This window comes from Xiphophorus hellerii, chromosome 14, assembly GCF_003331165.1.
Source record: "Xiphophorus hellerii strain 12219 chromosome 14, Xiphophorus_hellerii-4.1, whole genome shotgun sequence".
Classification (NCBI taxonomy): domain Eukaryota; kingdom Metazoa; phylum Chordata; class Actinopteri; order Cyprinodontiformes; family Poeciliidae; genus Xiphophorus; species Xiphophorus hellerii.
In genome coordinates, this window is record NC_045685.1 from 16,446,763 (window position 1) to 16,466,363 (window position 19,601).

General features: G+C 39.9%; 1 protein-coding gene across 2 annotated transcripts; it reads right to left on the bottom strand.

Moving 5' to 3' along the window:
- On the bottom strand, positions 1–18,978 carry synpo2a (synaptopodin 2a). Of its 2 annotated transcripts, XM_032583348.1 has the most exons (5): positions 18,772–18,978; positions 11,909–12,060; positions 9,665–10,401; positions 5,249–8,217; positions 1–1,015 (listed from the first exon to the last, which is right to left on the bottom strand). In XM_032583348.1, exons 1-5 carry the CDS (start codon positions 18,877–18,879, stop codon positions 440–442), a joined length of 4,542 nt encoding a protein of 1,513 aa, XP_032439239.1. In that variant the 5' UTR covers positions 18,880–18,978; the 3' UTR covers positions 1–439. The 2 variants fall into 2 exon arrangements, with proteins under 2 accessions (XP_032439239.1, XP_032439238.1); XM_032583347.1 differs by lacking the exon at positions 1–1,015 and having other exon boundaries at positions 3,356–8,217; positions 18,772–18,975.
- Between the last annotated feature and the right edge of the window lie 623 nt (positions 18,979–19,601).

Genomic DNA, 19,601 nt, shown 5'->3' on the forward strand with positions numbered 1-19,601 from the left:
GTCCAGATTTACCCTGTTCCAGAGTGATGGGCGCATCGGGGTAAGAAGACCAAGCACAATGTGGACGATGCTGTGGGAGTTAAAAAACATCCAAAGATCACAGTAAGAGAACAAAACCATGTTTTTTATGGATTTTGTGCACATCTTAACCAGGAGGTGCCAATAGTTGTAGAAGTCTCTGACTCAGTCTAGTTAGAATCCAACTGAATGTTACAGATATCCTTTATTTACATTCATATAAGCTAGTTGTGTTAATCACCTTTTTCTTCATTTAACTGTAGCATGCATTGTCACTTATTTGATGAAACAATAAGTGAAACATTAAATTATCGTTTTGAAAGCTAAACTGTCACACAATCTCTCATCTACTGGCTTGTTTTGTTCAGAGGTGAAAAGGATATGGGATGAGACACTCGTTACCAAACGTCTCGGCTGTATTCTACCGCCTCCAGCTCCAGGTATTGCTGGGGTATGCAGACATGTATGTTGGCCTCTCAGATGAAGACACAGAGTGTCTCTGGTTAGCCTCGACCACGTACTTCTGAGGCTGCCACTGCCTTGGCAGCGACCTGTAACCTTGCAGGCCAACTGGGCTGGAGGCAGGGCTCCTCGACGGAGACACGAACGATGGAATCAGAGCTCGGCTTTGATTGCTGCTTTGGCTCCAAGTCCGGCTGCCTGGTTTCGGTTGGGTTGTGTAACAGATTCTTCCTTTCCACTCTACAGGTGGCTCAGGTAGGATTTTACGCCGGGCAGCAAAGTGGACATTTGAGGCAAGAGCATGCTGCAGATCTTGAAAAGCAAAGGCTTCGTCTACCAGACCCAGGGGATGGCGGGAGGCGGCTTCCCAGGGGGTGAGGGGTTTGAAGCCTTTGTCCAAACGGGATGTCTGCCTCACCGGGAGGTTGGTGGAGGCTCGGGTTGGAGGCTTGGGAGAGGAAGAAGCAGACGCCGAAATCTGGCCTGTGAATGGCACCCTGGCTGGTGGAGAAAGGGTGTAGCCCCTGCCAGTTGCCTGTAGAGAGGAATTCATAGAGGCTTATTTTAGTAAAGGCATATTTTTATGGGGCTTGGCTGCAAATTGACTCAGAAAACATTAGCAACTAAGCAAATCCTTATTAAAATGTTTCTCATAAGGGTTGTATTTCATGATTAGAAATAATAAACTAAATGCACTTGTAGGCTACAATAACCATTTTTATCAGAACATAATAGGCTAACCTTATGTCTCAAGCAGCTAAAGATCAGGCCCTCTTTAGACTGTATTCAGTGAACTTGTTTTGCTAGACTTCATACTTGTGGCACTCCACTGATTAATGCTACTGTCTGCCCTTTAATTAATATGTGTCAAAGGGATAACAGTGAAGGGTGGTCTGAGATGAATAGGCACTCCTATGCTTCTCATAGGCTCCTTGATTACAGTACAGTCTGTGAAAAAGTGAACCAAACAAACGGTGGGTGCTGCCATCTTCTGGTGAGTCTTATGTACTGTCAGAAACACAGGCTATATTTGGGAAAGAAGAAAGTTCAAGAATAACAGGGGGAAAGCAAAATATGTGAAAGTACAAAAAATAAAAGAGAAAAACACCCCTGTTTGAAACTAAAGATTTCATCAAGCAGAAGAAGTTGATGAAGAGTTAAAAAGGCAATGAAAGTCAAGCCTAAGAAATAGCAAAAATATTGCAACAGACCCTGAGAAATGCATTATCCTTCAGTCAAAATCCAGTCCTCAAGGGGCGGTGTTCTGCATCCTTTTGACATGTCTCTGCATCAACACACTTGATTCACATAATTATGTCATCAACTGAACTTTGAAGGTTTGAAGTCATGAGTTGATTCAGTTATTCGATTCAGATGTGTTGGACTTAAAACACATTCAAAAGTTGCAGGACACAAGCCCTTTAGGAATGGATTTTGACATCCGTGATCTACTGTATGAGAAGTTTCAGCCTACAGCTCTTTGAACGTCACCTCACTGGTTATAAGATATTACACGTCTCTTATTTTGAAGAGCAGTAAATGTCTCTGCAGTGATGACAGTTCAACAGCAAGAGAATAAGATGTCAGAGGTGTCTTTCTTACTCAAAATGATGCAAGGTAAGCCTAAAAGCCAAGGTACACCTAAAATTATGTTTACTCAGTTATTTGCTATGTAATGAAAACACAGGCTTTGTGGATCTATGGATCATTTTATGCCTAATGATTCATAGATCAGTGTTCTGAGGTTTGGAAAACAATGGCAAGTAAGTGAAAACAATAGAAAATGAAGCCAAAGTCAGAAGAAAAACTCTCAAAAATTGTCAGAAAGCCTGGAGAACTCTCAATCCAGACAAAGGAGCCTGCCTAAATATGTATATCTTTTGAACCATATGTGGTTGTGAAATTGTGAAGTGAAAGGAAAATGACACGATTTTAAAATTTGTTGGCAAAAAGAGAAAAATTGTTGACTCCAAACTTTTCAGATTTTGTTTGTAAAGAAAGTAAGAAAAGACTGCACCACTTTCCATCTATTTCACAATTGCACGTGGCTTTATGATACTCTGTCACATCACATGCCAATATAGTACATTAAAGTTATGGGTTGTAATGAAACAAAATGTGCAAAAGTTTAAGGGGCTTTAATTCTTTTGAAAATGAAATTATAAGAAATTCTGGCTCCTTGGAAAAAGAATATTAAAAAATAATACATAATTTAAAAGTTTTGCAGTACATGTACTGTTATTCTACATTAGCAATTGAGTATATTAATAAACTACCCAGTGACTCTATATCTGGGTTTGCATCTCCCTGTCTGGGTAACATTAACATAGTGGATTTTGGAAATGTGGCAGAAATGTGTAAGAGATTAAAACGTGATGTACAAGATAAGAGAGATAAGAGAGTTTTCAAACAAAAAAAAGCCCATCAATTCCAAACTTAAATTTCTAAAATATTTTCTTTTCTTTGTTCTTTCTTGTATGGACACTATAAGATCAAAGTGAAGAGACATGTGATGTAAAAGTCCTAAATAAGAAATAGCTCATCTTTTGAAAAATGCATGACACACTTGACCTCCTCTCCTAATGAGACCATACTGAAATCAACTATTAATCCTCTCATAAAAACATCATCAGGTTGTCATTCTACAGGAATGTGCTTCTGAAGCACAAACCTGCCTAACTTTTACAAAACCAGCTTATTGGGATGGTCAGAAGTTTCTGACAAAGTCTTTTTAGGAGATCACCAGAGTAAAACCAAGACATAGCACTATTCATTGCTTTTTATAGCATAGATGGAAAACATGATCAGAAGAAAAAGTTGGGAATAGAAAGTAAAACATAAAGAATACCCAAAGGAGAAGAAAAGGGAAACCAAACACGAAAAAGAGATAGTTTAATGGCACTGCAGTAAATCATACATAAAGTGCACAATGAAGAGAGAAAAACAAAAACAAGAGAAGAAGAAGCCCTGCACCAAATATACATCTAACTCAGTTTTACTCATAAACCTACACCTTCATTAATTCTATTTTGAAAATTAATTCTGATGCAACCATATTATATTGTTGAAAGATGGGGGAAAGATGCATTAACACAGACATGTGAAAGTTTGAATGATAGTAGCTTTCAGTTGCATGGGCTGAAATCTAAGCCTACAATAGTATGTGGACCTCAGAACTGGACTTCTCTTAAGGCACTTTAAATATAGAATCTAACATGACGCAACAGCTGGTAAGGAGTTTAAAATAACACCAATCTGCCTAAGAAGGAGACATGAAAAAAACAACAACATAAAATTAAAATACACAACCAGAAACACAACCTCGCTACCCCCGAATTAATAATCTTTTAAAGTTATTTTAAGCAATCTTTTTTTAATTATCACAAAGAGTTTCTGTGTCTCATGAGCTTAAGTTGACCTACATAAGTAAAGTTGCTTGCCAATGTCATTACTTGATTTTATTGATTATGTATTACTGCATACAAACCATACCCTTCTCCCACTGCACCATTCCTTCAACTGCTTAATTTTACATTTTTTTTTAGATTTGATTTTCTTTTAAGACACTTTTATTAGTTTACTATATAAAACTCAGCAATCTCATATTTGCTAAATTAAACCTTTTTCTCAGTCCATACACCATTCACTTCTGACCCCTTCTTCTTGCTTTCTTCCTATTCTGACCAAAATACTCCCCTACATTCCTAACATCATCAAGTTAGATTTGCACAAAACTGCATTTGTTTAGTATAAAAAACATCAACCTTTGCTGACCCTCTTGTGGGTAACCTAAAGGTCTTAATGTGCTACTGAACTAATTTAAGTAAGTGCTGAACAATTGTGATCTGACACACTTTGTTCTACAACAATAGAAAGCCAACAGGTCAGAGACATTGACTGCTTGAATAAGTTTATACAATGTGCTTTTCAAGTCTTCCACTGGCCAGTGTATTGTAAGTGCACTGTTTTGACACAACTAGGCAATGAACCTGCCATTTGCCTATGAGAATCACTCTTTTTCAACCAATGTTGGCTTCCACACCTGAGCTGAGCTCTTGTTAGCAGTAAATTTAGGCTTGGGGGCAGCTCCAGTACCACCACCAGTTACAGATTCAGGCCTAGCAGCCACAGGAAAACTTGGGGCTATGTAGCTATTAGTAGGCAGTGCTTTGTATGGTACTGATGGAGTTGCCAGATAGGGAGGGCTGCTGGCTGGCTGGTAAGCAGCCTGTTGGTAGGGATGGTTTAAAGGCTGAGGGGTTTGGGGATGATAAGTTGGTGGAACAGCCTGCAGATACTGCTGGTTATATTCTTGTTGGTATGGACTACCCGGAGATGGCTGATAAGGATAAATATTACCTTGGGCTTGCTGGTAGTGGGGATCATGCATTACAGGCTGCATGGGTATCCCATACCCTTGGGGGGGATATGGAGGAGTAAATGGTCCAACTTGTTGCGCAGGAGCCATTTGATCATATCTAATTGTTTGGCTGTCAAGAAGTGAGTTAGGAGGTGAGCTGGGCTTTGGTACAGGGGGCTTAGCAGCCTCTGCTCCTGTACCAAAGATAAAGAGTGAAGAATCTAGTTTATATGGTTGATGCTTCATGACATCAATAACATTCAGTGGTTTAGGGGCAGGTGTTGGTTTCTCCTGGTCTTTTTTCTTTGCTTTGATTGAAGGACTACTTGCAGGGGGCTGTTTTGTTGCTGCTGGGGGATAAAAAGGAGATTGAATAGGATTGTAAGCCCTGGGAGGCGGAGCACGTACATTAGGTGTATACTTCCATTCATTTGGTAAGGATGCAGCTGGTGATGTTGAACGACTTGCTTTGTTGGCTTCCACAGTCTCAGAGTCCACAACAAACTTCTCCATGCGAGATTGCCTCTTAGCAAACATGTCAGCCCCTTTTCCTTTGACCACTGGCATCTCAAAAGCTGGACCCTGGGACAATTTAGGATTCAAGACAGTGGCCATTGGGTTGACAGGCGATGCAGCTTTTTGACCAACAGCATAAGAGTACATTCGCCGTGGTGGAGGGGGAGGAGTCTGGTTTTGTGGTGGGTGCCATGGTTTAGGAGAAGGTTGTCTGTTTACTGTAGACAATGGAACATTCAAAGATGATTGCTGTAGCTGTGGTCGCCAGTCATTAACTGGTGTTGGGGGCTGGGCTTGAGCTGATGGCCATGTATTGAGTTGTGGTTGTTGAGATGTATTTGAAAGGGACTGTTGCCAGTTGGACTGGGGTGTGGGCGGTGAAGGAACTGATTGAGCCCAGGGTGGCTGATGTTGGGCCTGACTTTGGTCCTGAGCCCATGAATTTATAGGTTGCTCACCACCATGTTCTGGGGGTTGTGGAGCCCATGATGTCTGAGATGGAGTATGTGCAGGAACTGGTGCCCATGGATTCAGATTAACTTGAACCTGTGCTTGAGGTTGTACCTGAGCTGCATTCATCCATGGTGGCTGAGTTTGGGCTTGTGTTTGCGATTGTGCCCATGGATTGGCAGGAGGTTGAGGTTGAGGTGGAGTTGAGACCCAGGGTGGTTGAGGCTGACCTGGAACTTGGGCATTTGCCCATGCTTGTGGGACTGCCTGATGATGTTGTTGTTGTCCCCAAGATGGTTGTGGCTGTGCTTCTGGTTGAACTTGTTGAACCCAAGGGGGTTGTGGTTGTATTTCTGGCTGAACTTGTTGAACCCATGGTGGCTGTACTTGAGATTTTTGCTGAGGTTGTTGAACCCATGCCAGTTGCTGTTGAGAGTCTGCATGGGGAGGCTGAATCCATTGATTCTGGGGTTGTGTCTGTACTGGTTCTTGGGCTTGACTCCAGGATGCCTGTGTTTGCTGCAAGTGTTGCTTCTCCTTCATGAGAGTCCATGGTGGCTGAACCTGTGGATGGGACTGAAGCTGCTCTTGAGGCTGGGCCCAGGATGGTTGAGCGTTTGTCTGAGGTTGTGCTTGCTCTTCATGCGGAGTCCAGGATGGTTGCCCCTGAGGGGTCCAAGTATTTGAGCTTAGTTGAATCTGCGTTTGGCTTTGAGTAGACTGACGTGTTACCCATGGTGGCTGTGGTGGGGACTGACTTGGAGGTGGGTTCTGAGGTTGTACTTGGGCTGATTGCCATGGACAAGCAGCTGACTGTTGATGTGCTTGTACCTGTACTGAACCCCAGGTGGCCATTTGAGAGGACTCACAATGCTGAGCAGAAATGACTTGGCCATGTGTCTCTTGAGATGTCACTTGTGCAGGCTGCTGTTGAGACTCTGGTTCAGGGAGAGTCCATGAATGCTGTTCAGCTGGGGTGGGATTGGAAGTGGTTTCCTCAGGGGTAGGAAGGGTAGAGGGGTCAGGGACAGGTGCAGGAGTTGGCTCTAGTTCTTGAGCAAGGGCAGTTTCTGTGGTGGGGGCTGCAGCAGGTGTGGACAGACTATTTTCAGCACATTGAGGCATGTCCTGGTTGGCTGCTTCTATCTGAGCAGACCAAGGAGGAGAGTTGGGGTTGATCAAAGGCTTTGGCGCAACTGGTGGAGGAATCTTAGGTTTAAGTCTTTGGGACTGGAGGAAATTGCAAGCTTCCGCTCCAAGGCTAAGATAGTCTTCTTCAGGACCAGACTCAAAACCTTTTTTGTCACTTCTATTGAGAAGGTTCAGCAATGCAGGGTTAGGTGATACTTTTGGGGCCTCTTTAAAAGTAAACATAGGCTTGCCGGTAGTCTTTATCCTAGAGTCCGACAGCAGGCCTGTCCTAATTGCAGGAGTAGAAATGCGCTCATCACGGGAAGCTATCTGCTCTCCTTGGCCAACAGAATCTTGATTGGTCCCACTTGCTCCATGAGAATAAGTTGTTGCCACCATGTTTTCTGTTGTGAAAGGTTTGGCAGTACGATTGTTGTAAGAACTCTGAATTTCATTAGTTTGATGCTGGACTGTACCATTGATATTTGTAGAATACTGCTGCATTTGCTGGTGCTCTTGATATTGTTGCTGTTGCTTATACAGTAGCTGTTGCTTGTATTGTTGTTGCTCATACTGCTGCTGCTGATATTGTTGATACTGTTGCTGCTGTTGGTAGTTTTGCTGTTGCTCATAATACTGTTGCTCCTGATATTGCTGGTACTGCTGTTGTTTTTGTTGGTGCATATTCACATCCAAATAACCATGACCCTCTGTTGCGGACTGGATGTAGGACTGCTCCGTTACCTTCTTCTCCAACTCTTGCACTGCTTCCACAGGTAGTCCTTGACGCCGGAGTTCCTCATGTTCAGCGGTGATCTCATCCATCCTCTGACGCCTTTGAGCAAACATCGCTGCACCCTTGCCTTTGGTTTCAGGCAAACATTCCATCTCAGCTTGGTTGTTCAAGTTGTTGTTAATTTCAACAAGACTCTTTCCTAACTTAAAAGTTAGCACGCCTTTACTACCTGGAGCATTCAAAAGAAAAGGCCCGTTTGATTCACAATCGATAGCAGCTTCAAAGCTAAATTCACCAGCTGGAATTTCTTGCTTGTCGTCTCCGTTCACTTCGTCTTCTTCGTCACTGTAGTCTGGTTCGTCCTCTCCTGTGCCGTAGCTTATAAGCGTGTATTTCTTGGCCCTCTGACGATGTTTCTTGAACATCAACACCCCTTTATTATTGGGGTTTGAAGGAGCGGCCGACAGAAGGAGAGCGATACGTTTACATTTGGATTTGGCCTCCTTCACCTGTTTCTCTGACAGACTCTCGTTACGTCTGAGCCCTGTGTAGAAAATAAAAAAGCATATTCAGCAAAAAGGACAATTACACTGCCAAATTAAATATATTTGGCAATATTAATATTAATGAAAATATTAATATTGAGTAGATTGCATCTCAGTATAAAGCTATTAATCACTTACAAAAAATCTAAAAACAAAAAAAAGAAATGTAGCAAAAATATCAGAGATTACATAAAAAGTCTTATGTAGAAAAAGAGATACGTTCCCAAAATTGTTTTGGGAACGTACCAAACCTAAATCAAGGCAGGGACATAAAATATTGCTTTATAGTGCAATCATCTGGAACCTCCAAAGTACATGAAAAGCTAAGAAAATAATTATTACAAACTGGGACACAGGAGAGAGTAATTTAAGTGACAGTATGACAAAGTGCAACATGAGCTTGGAAGCACAAGCAGTGCTCCAGAGAAGACTTCAAATTATGGGACAAGGCTTATATTTTAGACATTTAAAGTGTTTTCTTAGAATATGGTTGCAATTATTTAAACATGCAATGAACTATAAAATAAGCTAACTTTTTCATTTGCATGATCATGGCTTATATTCTTATTTCAAACAAAATGTCCTGCTTGTGATAAGAAAATATTAATATATGAAAGAAGCAGTAAAATTTCCTGACCCGTATATAATGTTTTTATTGGTTCACCCACTAAGCATTCAACGCCATACATCAAATTAACCTTTCAGACAAACAAGCCAAAAATATGAACCACAAAAATAACTTGCACGCAATAAATTTAAGTCTGATCATCCTTAGAAGTAGCTATTTGTAACTTTAAAGTAGCTCCTTTTTTGTTTAGACTTCTGACACCTGCTCAAACAACTCACACCATATAACCAACGCAACAACTGACAATGAAAAGTTATTCCTACAAAATAAATCAAACAGTCTTACTTCTTAATGCTCACGCAGGAGAAACCAGAGGGTGGAGAAGACAACGAGAGTGAACGACACCCGCACTTTTTCAGCCCTGTTAAAGCACCCAGTTTGAAAGGATCAGGTAACAGATGAAGGGGACATATGCTGGTGTCTGTCAAAGAGCCACTTCTGCAGGCATCATCAGTGTGCTCTTGTGATATTTCTGTCTTTTAGACAGCTCAGAAGAGCTCCTCACTATATGTATTTCCCCCCCATAAAGTTTATAGTGTTTGAAAAACTTACTGGAGTTACGTGTAATCATTCTTTTTCATTTATAAAAGTTTAACAGTTTATCTTATGCTTCTTAAAAATATCCTTTCTGGTTTTGTCATATCTGCTTTCACTGAAAGGAATGAGCTTCCTCCTCCATGAGCAGTAAGAGACATCCTATTTTAAGGCTTACACACACAGGGCATCAGTCTATGGAATGCACACATGTTAACAAACACAGTTTAGTGATGTAATACTACATGGTATAAAAAGAAAAAAGTTTCTTCAAAGTTACTTACTTGCGTGTTTTGCCCGATGCTTGTTGGGTTTTTCTTGATCCCCTTCTGATTCGGAGTCTTCTTGCTCTTCTGCTAGAGTTGCCTCGTCCGATGGAATTTCGAATGACACAGTGAAAGACGCAGGAACAGGCTGACTGGGTCCCCCTCCTTCCTCCTCTTCACTTTGCGACCCAATGTTTTCGGTGACATCGGGGCCACCCACGCTAAGAGTGCTCCTCCCCGTTCCTGATGCATCTGGTGGCTGAAAAATGTCCTCCACAGTGGGAGCGCGGACCACCACACCATGCTGCCCAAGCGGCTCTCTAACGGGGCATTGCACATGGTGGGATGAGATGGTGTGAACGGGTTCGATTGCTGAGAAGTCCTCCTCAATCCCTCGAGCACTCCCGAGAGAGGTGCAGCCCCCATACGTCAAGGTTTGGTCAGACAGGGACACCTGAAGCTCCACAAATTCTCCTGGGGTACAGCATCGTTGCACTTCCTTGTTGTGCTTAAAAACCAGCTCATGGCCTCCCAAATCATCTGACAATTTACCTCTGGGGAGAGCTTCTGTGTCGCTGTCCAACTCCCGATGGAGCACCTTACCTTGGGGATCAGATATGTAGACCTCCCTTGGGATTTCAGACTTTGGGGAAATGATGTGGAGGGTGGTGCTTTTTAAATTCTCATCTGAAGAGACCTTTTCACCAAGGGACAGCCCTTCTGAGTCGCTGTCTTCAGATGGGAGGAAATTGCATCTTTGAAAGGAAAAAGGGAGAACATTAATGAAAATAACATAAAGAATATTTTTGCTATTTTAATAATTTAAACTATTTTCTTATTTGTAAAAGACAGAAAAAATATCTAAAAAGTAGCACTTAGGCAGAATGCATGAACTTAGGCAGAAGCAATAAGTTGCAAGTTACAAATGGTTAAAGCAATAAAATAGACCAAATCCTCAGTCTGAACCTTAACCAAAATGTCAGAGCCATAAAGTGAAACGTAATTACATTTACACCTCACTGGCACTAATTTCCACTTTAAATGAGCTCCGTGAAGAGCATTACAAAATGTCATTATCATACTGGGGTCAGTGAATTCCAGTCAATGCGATTTTAAAGAGACCAGATCTTATCTATAAATAAAACAGAGGGCAATATCTTTATGTATTTTATATTACTAGACGTAAAATGTATACAGGTCCCTTATAAGGGGTGTTACACTGTGCATACACAACATAAATAGAAAGAAAAAAATAGTAATATGAATACATACATTGGTGTCTTTCACAGATTAGCCATAATAATTTGAGTACCGTACATGTCTAAGTTTAAGTGTACTGTCAAGTTAGTGTGTCCAGTGCCAATACAAACTATTTGGCCAGTCAGTGCAAAGACCATTGCGAAACATAAGGTCCAACTTTAACTCAGCCAGAGAACTTTCAAAAGTATTTTCTTCAATGTTGAGTTCTAATTCTTTGTGGTTGGAGGGCCTCCTAATAAGGACGACTGTCCCTTCTTGAACAATAGTTTTGATCACTAATCATAGAGGTGTATTATGTGCAGATTCACAATATGTTCTTAAGCTTAGGCAGTTTGAAAGCCAATTAAAGCTCTTCAGTCTTTAATGAGTTTCTTCAGACTCACTGAAGCTTGTATTTGAAATGTTTGTAATAAAATGCTACAGTTTACACAAACACATATTATTATTTTGTTATCCAAACCACTAATTATGTGTTGTCGGGAAAGATGAATCATGCCTCTCTTTGTGGCAAACCAACGAACAAGTCAGGGCATTTTAGCTGTCTGGACGAAAGAACTTGCCTGACTGCATTGTGCCTAGTGTAAAGTCTGGTGCACAGTGGATTATGGTGTGGAGCTGTTTTCAGTAAAATAGAATTTTAATGCCTTAGCATACCATAACATTTTGAATAATCCTAAAAACTGACTGTTCTCAAACTGACAGAGAACAGTTTGGAAATGACTCTTTCAACACAATGAATGAGCCAGTGTAATGTAGAAAAAATTGACTACAGCCTAGAGGCCTGATTTCAAAATGAAAAATCACCTTAGGGATAAATTTAAGCACAAACTTCAATGGATTAAGAATAAGATGCCACACAAGATCATCTACAAGTATGGAGGAAGACAGATGAGTGAATACTTTTGACAATATATTCTATGCTTTCATTTATGCAGCAAAAATTGAAGTATTATTTTTGCCAGTCACTGTTCATTTTAGCAAATTATGGTAAGGCTGAACAACCTTTTCAGAAGTAACTGCAGGATGCTGGTAGATGTTTCGATGAGTGCTAAAGCTTGCAAAAGCGTGAGATCAGCGCAGGGTTCTCCGTTGATCGACACCACCTCATCACCCTCCTGGACTCCAGCCAGGTAGGCGCGACTGCCATCTTCCACCTGCAGAGGGAAAAAGCAAGGAGAACAAAATCACCATCAGATGACATGTATCTCCAATCAAATGACATTTGATCTGATAACAGTGAATCAACATGCATGAACATAACTTGCAGTTACAGTTGGTGCAAACAGAGGAAGAGAACATGACCTACAAGTGAGAACTGCTAGCTATCACTCATCCCAATCAATCAACAATTGTTTCACTGTCAGACTGCCTCTGAACAATGTGAGTTTAAAACCTTATTAAGAAGTATATAAAAATTTAAGATTTTTACAGAGTTCTCTGTTCTTTAAATTTGTTTCAAACATAAAATAAAAATGTTCAAAATACATTTTTGCATAATGGAATTTGAAAACTTCAAATACTGGATGAGGGGAAATAAAATGAATGAGGATATGGAGGTGCGACATAAGGAATAACAGGAAGGAGCAAAGAAGGAAGGGCAACAAAGGTGCCAGGAAGGGCAATGAAATCTTTCCCAAAACTTAATTTGTCTTTTCATACTTATCCAGACCTGGGCAAAACTGAAACAAAATATAATACTTTCTATATTTCTGCAAACCAAGTTGCAGAAATATAGAAGGTAGGTGAGGATGTACGACACATTGATGAGGGAGAAATAAGGAAGAGCTAAAAGAGACACAGATGTAGGATTACATATTAGAACCTTTTACTATAGTTAAAGTTATATATGAGAAAGAAGAAAATATTAGTATTTTTCTTTTGACATGGCAATAATAATACATTTTATTTGTATAGCACTTTTCTAAGTACTCAAAGAAGCTTAATTATGTCAGTGAACATATATGAAAATCGTGTTCAAGGGCTAATATGGATGATTTCCACCAATTTTATTAAAATTAGATGACAACACAAAAATTTACATCTACTCATCATAATTATTATTTGAGCAGTTTTTTTTTAAACAAGAACTGTAATCTGTACTATGCTGTACCTACTGTCTGTGCAGGCCAACACAGTGGAAATCCATTTAAAGGGCATTTCTTTAACCAGTTAAGCTATTGACTGATGGCCTCATTTTCTAGTAATCGGTTCTTACTACCTAATGGTTCATTAATAAGAAATTGTAATAGGCTGCAATAAGCTATTAAATCAGCTGAAAAGGCCACTCATACATATGGAGACAAATTATCATATTAGTACCACACAATTAGATGATACAAATCTAGATATGTAGGACCTATCTACTTCAAATAGCATAACTTCTTAAATTTTGTATGGTGTGCAAGGACTGCAGTTGTTTGTAGGTTTATTGGGGTTTGGAAACAGGTAAAATGATTATATATATTCATCTAAATAAGATCATACTCAAATGTCCTCAAGAGTTCAATACAGTAAGCAAGAGCGAAAAAAAATTGTTATGACATGAGAATAAAAAAGTTAACTGGTGACACTAAGCACGAGTACGTATATAGATAGATGAATGGCTTCCTTTGTTTAAGTGGACACAAATCCAGCAAAGTAGCATTTAACGGTACAGTAGCCTTCAACTATTTTATTACTTTGAATACACTTTAAATAATTACCATTACTGTATAGTGCAAGGATATGCGGGGAAAGATATGGATGTATTTCTTAAACAACGGCTCATTCTTTTGATGCAGTAAAATCAATAGTTACTGCATCAATAGTTGCAGTAACATTTACTTGTCACTAGATGGCGTGCGAATAGCATAGAATAAGTGAAACTGCTTTTTCCTCGTTTTGGGATTGTTGCCTCCATTTTTTATTCACTTGAATATAGCATGCAGAATTTCACATTTTTGCTAAAAACAACGAACTCAAACACAAAGGAATTTGTGTTGCATAAGGAAATTTCAAAAAATCTTGAGCCTGGTTACTATAATAAAGTGTTTTACATGTTATGTTATACAGCTGGTAGGTTTAATATGAGCCCCTTGACTTTATCTCCAGTTTTTACAACTGGATAAACAGACCCTAAAAAGGCAGTCGGCGCAGCGATCCATCAGGACTCTCACCTCAATACAGGGAGGATGGGTCCTGCTGGAACCTAACCGTAACCTATCCAAACTCCAAAAAAGGAGGGAGAATGTTTGTCGCTGCTCTCCTTGGAAGCCAAATATACACAGTCCGACCCATTTTTCCCTCTCCCTGTCCTGGTTGAAATTTACTGCTCATAAAAGCTAAGCCTGAGTCATTTGTTTGGAAATCTAACGGGTAAATACAGCTGGTGATGACAGGGGAGCAGTGTCCACTGTTGTGGAAGTAAAGACTTGCCAGAAACAATCACATTTACGGCTGTCTTTGTGAACGGTTCTGATTAAACATGCCAAGGAAACATGTTTTCTCCAAGTTTCAACTAGGCAGATTGAAACTGCAATTCAAAATCACCTTGCAAAGCGCTACAGCTTTCACACTCTTTGGGACTTTTTTTTTTTTTTTTTTACCCCTAAAACTTTAATCTATTTCACTTGGTCTATTTTATGTGATAGACCAAGTAGGGAGTCGTTAAAAAAAGTTTTTATATATTATTTTTCCTGAAACAGCTGAAATGTGTGATGTTATTCATCCTCCTTTGCTCTGATAAATGGAGTACTAATATCGGATATCAATATAGGGCCGAATTTTCTATGCATTCGTAACTATTAATTAACTTACAAAAATAGTTCACTTTTAAGTCAACCTGGACAAAAATTATCCAAAAATTTGAAATGACATTCAACTAAAAATAATAAAGCAGCAGGCTGACAAAGTCAATTATGTTTGGCGCTTTCGTCATACACAGAAACTCTTATGTCAGCTTTGTACAAAACAGCAGTCTCCGCCATGCATTTGTTGCGACCAGGATGGTATAACATGTATTTTCCGCTTCGTCTATATGGGCTGCACATGCTAAGCATTAGCCACATTGCTAGAGCGCAGCTCATTGCGTTTGTTCCGTATGCGTCCGTCTATCCGCGTCACACGCCGTGCTCTTCGCAGCCGTTCACTCCGAACCAGCTACTATGCAGCAGCACCGGAAGAAAGGCTATGGTTATTCCACGCATCACGCCAGTCAATTTAAGGATGTCCACTAGACCCACAAATAACGACGAAAACCTGGACATGTCAATGGGAAAGAGGACGTTTATTCAGGCGCACTTGCGTTCGTCAACAACTCACTAGCGGAAGTGGGAGGAACATAAATAATTATCCGGCGGGAACACCTGGCGCTAAACAACAAATTTCGGAAGCAGATAATTTGCCTCGAGGAATTGTAATAATCGAGGTACGCGAATCATTGGATGAATCGTTGCAGCCCTGATCCCATCCATTTATTGTCGTTTAATTATCCAAAAGGTAAAGGAAGGAACCCCACATATCTCTCTCGGCAGCAACATCGTTCTGGTCATTCAGGGAATCCCAAGGCATTCCGTGGCCAGACGGGGTATATACTGTAATCCCTCCTGCGAGTTCTGAATCTCTTCCCAGTAGGATGTGCCTCCAAAGGGCCCAGATGCCCGAACCACCTCCTAAACTCAATCATTTTGGTTTTGCATCAACATTGTAAAAGGTACGGTAATTTAACTACATAAAGCATCTACTTAAGCCTAAATAAAGTGTTTTTGGGCAAAGTTGACGCATCACAGTGTATCAAGGAGCAAAGACATAGATATGCAACCGTACACACTCACCCTAGTCATTTAAAGTTACTAAAACAAACATAGTATGCTTTTTTACCTGTGGGAGGAAAGCATGATGTCTGCAGAAACCAGCATGATGTATGGTAAACTGGACCAAGGCCAAACTATGCCTGTCAGAGCAAACGTTATTGTTTTCTAGCATCATTCAGATTCAGCTGCTATGGAGACCTAATCTTAATTTACTTACATGTGAAAACAAAACAAACAAAAAAGTTTTCACATAGTCCTCATGACTTTCTGTCAGAAGAGAAGTACAGAGTCTACTTGTGCAGTTCAAGTTGTTAAGGGGAGCAGGAAAACGCCCCTGAATGACTGAAGCTGTGGCATTTTGCTGACTTTTTAATAGCTTAATAAGGTTCCTAAGGTGCACTATTATGGCTTGAATAACCAAAACAAGAGGCCTCTTGGTCCACATTTAATTCAATAATCCAGGCAAAGAGTAGTATTTATCCATGTTAGGAATCTGATTTTGCTGTAGAGATATGCAATTGTAAATAATACACACATTTGGCAGATTTAAGGTCTCACAGTTTGCTTTATACCTGATCTGATCCATGTTGACGTTCCATTCTAGGATGAAATACCTTTCTAATTAGGCAGCAACATTGTTAAGCTAGTAGTTTTTTTAAAGATCTCGTTTCAAATACTTTGCTGTTTCTGTAGCTTTAAAAAAGTGACCTCATCAGCTTCCTACTTGGAGCCAGGACTCACAATAAGAAGAAAAATACAACCTCCCTTATAAGGAAAGGAGAATTAAGAAGTCATGCACTTACACTCCTCTCCACAGCTCTGAGCATTCACTGAGTCTGAGCAAACAAAACAAAACACTGCTCCCACTGAATTCAGCAGAATTTGACCAAACACAGCAAAAATCTATTCTTTATATTTCTCCTGGGTTACTGATCTGGCTTTGTGTCCTTTCCACTAAAAATAAAAGCTTAATAGAGTCCTGGCTTCCAGATGATTTAGACTTATCTCCAGATGACAAGCAAACCGATGAAGTCAAACTCAGTGTTTAGCACCATGATTGGACCATAATATTTTAGTGGGGAAGTAAAACTTAAATAAGCTTTTCGGAATACGAAGTTTTGTCCCCATATGGGGCCCTGTGTTTGGCACAGCATTTTGCGAGACTGGGTGCAGAATTTGTTTACTTATGGGTGGAAATTAAATGATTTGTAAAGGTTTTAGATAATTTTTCCTGAGTTTATATTTTCATATTCTTTTGGTTACCTCTGGGGTAGACGTATCCAAAATATGCTGAAAAATACAGTCTTCTCTGTTGAACATTGTTTAGAGATCTGGGTGCCTGTAAAATGGACCGTTTCCCAAGGAGAAATATGAACACGTGACCTTAAATGGCAGAAAACTCTTAATGAAAGTCAGAAACAAACATCATGATTTGATTATTGCATGTTCATCTGTCACTAAAAATAATCCCTGGCCATTTTTTTTTCAGTCTCTGAGGCTTTTCTTTCAACTACAGCTTTGATGTTGCAAGTTTAACAAAAACATTTCCATCTTCAGTATTTTGACAACGAGTTGATGAGTGATCACTGCAGCTTGCATTACCATACCATATATAGAGCCACAGCATCTCCTCAAGGGTAAAGGCACCTGGTTTTGCCACTGTGACTGCACTGTAGTATCAGAAAGCAGTCTTCAAGAAGTTATTTGGATGCTGTGTATTTCTTTTTCAAAAGATACTGAAACACTAAAGCAATTAATTTGGAGAGGACTAGATTTTTTTGTTATTCTCTTGCTATGTGCTGCTATTTGTTGTTTTACTTGAAGACTGGAGTTCAAAATATTTAAGATTTTTCTTTTATTTCCCTCATAAATGTAGGAAATACCAATCTGACCATCTGAAAGTATTCTTACTCATGAAAAAATACGGACAGTAGAGGAGCAGAAACAAAAACGTTACTTGTAGTTACCTGTTTAAAGGTGTGTTGTAAACAGTTACCATTTCAAAATTGCTAAAAATTTTACTTCATATTTTTAGCTCAAAGATGTTTAAGGTAGCTGTGAAAACACAGACAGTGAAGCTGTGGAAGCTAAAACCACAGTTCAGATACTGGTACCAAGGTGTATAAGGCACTTTAAAAGTTCCAGCCTTAAAACCCCTAAAACTTTCTGTCATACTGTTTCTACTATTTAAAGTCCCTTTAAGGTCTGACAGAAAGTACCAGAATGTGTGGAGGTTTTTCTGGCTTTTTAAAACATAGATCAGTAGTGATGCACCTCTCCCACTTGTTGCTGTACTCTGCTGCTCAGCTGGCTGAAAGAGTAGCGTTTCCCTTGTTTAGACAAAAGACCTATTTGGCTGTTTGGAAATGCTTCTGGTCACAAAAAAAAAACACAAATGGCCAAGTTGTTGAAACTGAAGGAGTCCCACCCCAGTTAAAGCAAAGTTGTTTTCGAAGTTGGCAAGCAAGGGGTTGATTAATAACGGTTTAAAAATAAAAGCAATTACATCATGCTAAGCATTTATTTTAGACCTTTGTGTTTTACATCATGAAACTGTGAGCGTTATCATACCATGAAAATCTGAGATCATGCCTATATTGTTTTATTTTTTTAAAGTCTGCTGCACATTAAAAAAGTCTTGATGCTTAACATACTGCTATGTTTATTCCCTCCTTCTTACCTTCACCCTTTTGGAAAGGTTTCAGCTCTACCTTCATCACTTTTAGTTCATCTCCATCCGTGCATGACGCACACACACACGTTTCTCTTGCCCAGTTTAGTCCATATCCTGAATAATGCCTTGTTTTCTTACAAGAGCCTCTGCAAACCCATGAAAGATCACACTGCCCTGAGCTTCGCACTCTCTCTTTGGCCTTGCCCATATAAGGATGCTGAGGAATCTCTCACCAAAACACGACCAAAGCACACAAAAATGCACCCAATAGAAAAAGTTTCACCTCACAGATTTTCAATAAGTAGTTAGGAATTTTTTTTTTCATTGCTATTTCTTAACAGGTATGTTACTACCTGGTAATACACCAAGCTTATTTTATTAAAAAAAGAATAGATAAATACCTGGGAAGCGAGTAAAGGTCTGTAAATATCCCCCTCTCCCTGTCTTAGGCTGAACCCCCACGGTGCGCCACCACGCAGGGTCACGCAGATGTAGTCCCCGGTGCCCATGCTGTACGCAGCCACCCTCTGCCAAGCTACGACGGCGCGCTCATAGCGATGTCAACCCTGCCAGCAGCGCTCCACAGTAACCACATCCACCGCACCGCCGAATAATCCCCCCATCATCTGAGTTCTGACTGAGTCCGGCCCGCTTTTTGGGAACGTCACCACGCAGAGACCCGCCCGCCTGCAACTGGTGGGTTCACGCGAAGCTTCTGGAGGGGCAACATCCACAAATCCACATCATGCTGCAGACCATCCAAGCCCATCTTTAACATTTAAATTGAGCGTTGCGCGTCAACTATATGTAGTTAAATATTTTAAAACAACATTTTAAACATTTAATATGTATAGATTCTTTTTTTTTTTTTTTTTTTTAGCATTATTTGTCAGCTACAGCACGTTGGCCACATAAAAGGTCTCCAAAAAGTTTAGAAAACTTTTTGTCAGGAGTTTGTTGTAAAGAATAAATAAATAAATAAATAAATAAATAAATAAATAAATAAATCATGTGGTCATCATAAAAGAGGTCATGCAACTCTGGTTGACCAACCCTTAGGTGGCGCCAAGCTCTGTTTTAAACTGCCTTATAAATAAACTCACTTAATTGGCTTGTTTTTGTGTTAATCGTTTTGTTTTATCCGGTGTTTTTATTTCTTATTATTCTACCTGCTTTGTTGCTTATTTTACCTGTGAAGGACATTGGTCACTTTGTTATGTGTAATAATGCT

Bases quoted from the DNA above. Each gene is read 5' to 3' on its own strand.
- synpo2a (XM_032583347.1), bottom strand. From the start codon at position 18,879: ATGGGCACCGGGGACTACATCTGCGTGACCCTGCGTGGTGGCGCACCG. The intron at 10,402-11,908 runs GTTGTTCAGCCT...TTCCTTTCAAAG, and splicing joins CTGCAGTTACTTCTGAAAAG to ATGCAATTTCCTCCCATCTG. The intron at 8,218-9,664 runs GTAAGTAACTTT...TTTTCTACACAG, and splicing joins GCATCGGGCAAAACACGCAA to GGCTCAGACGTAACGAGAGT.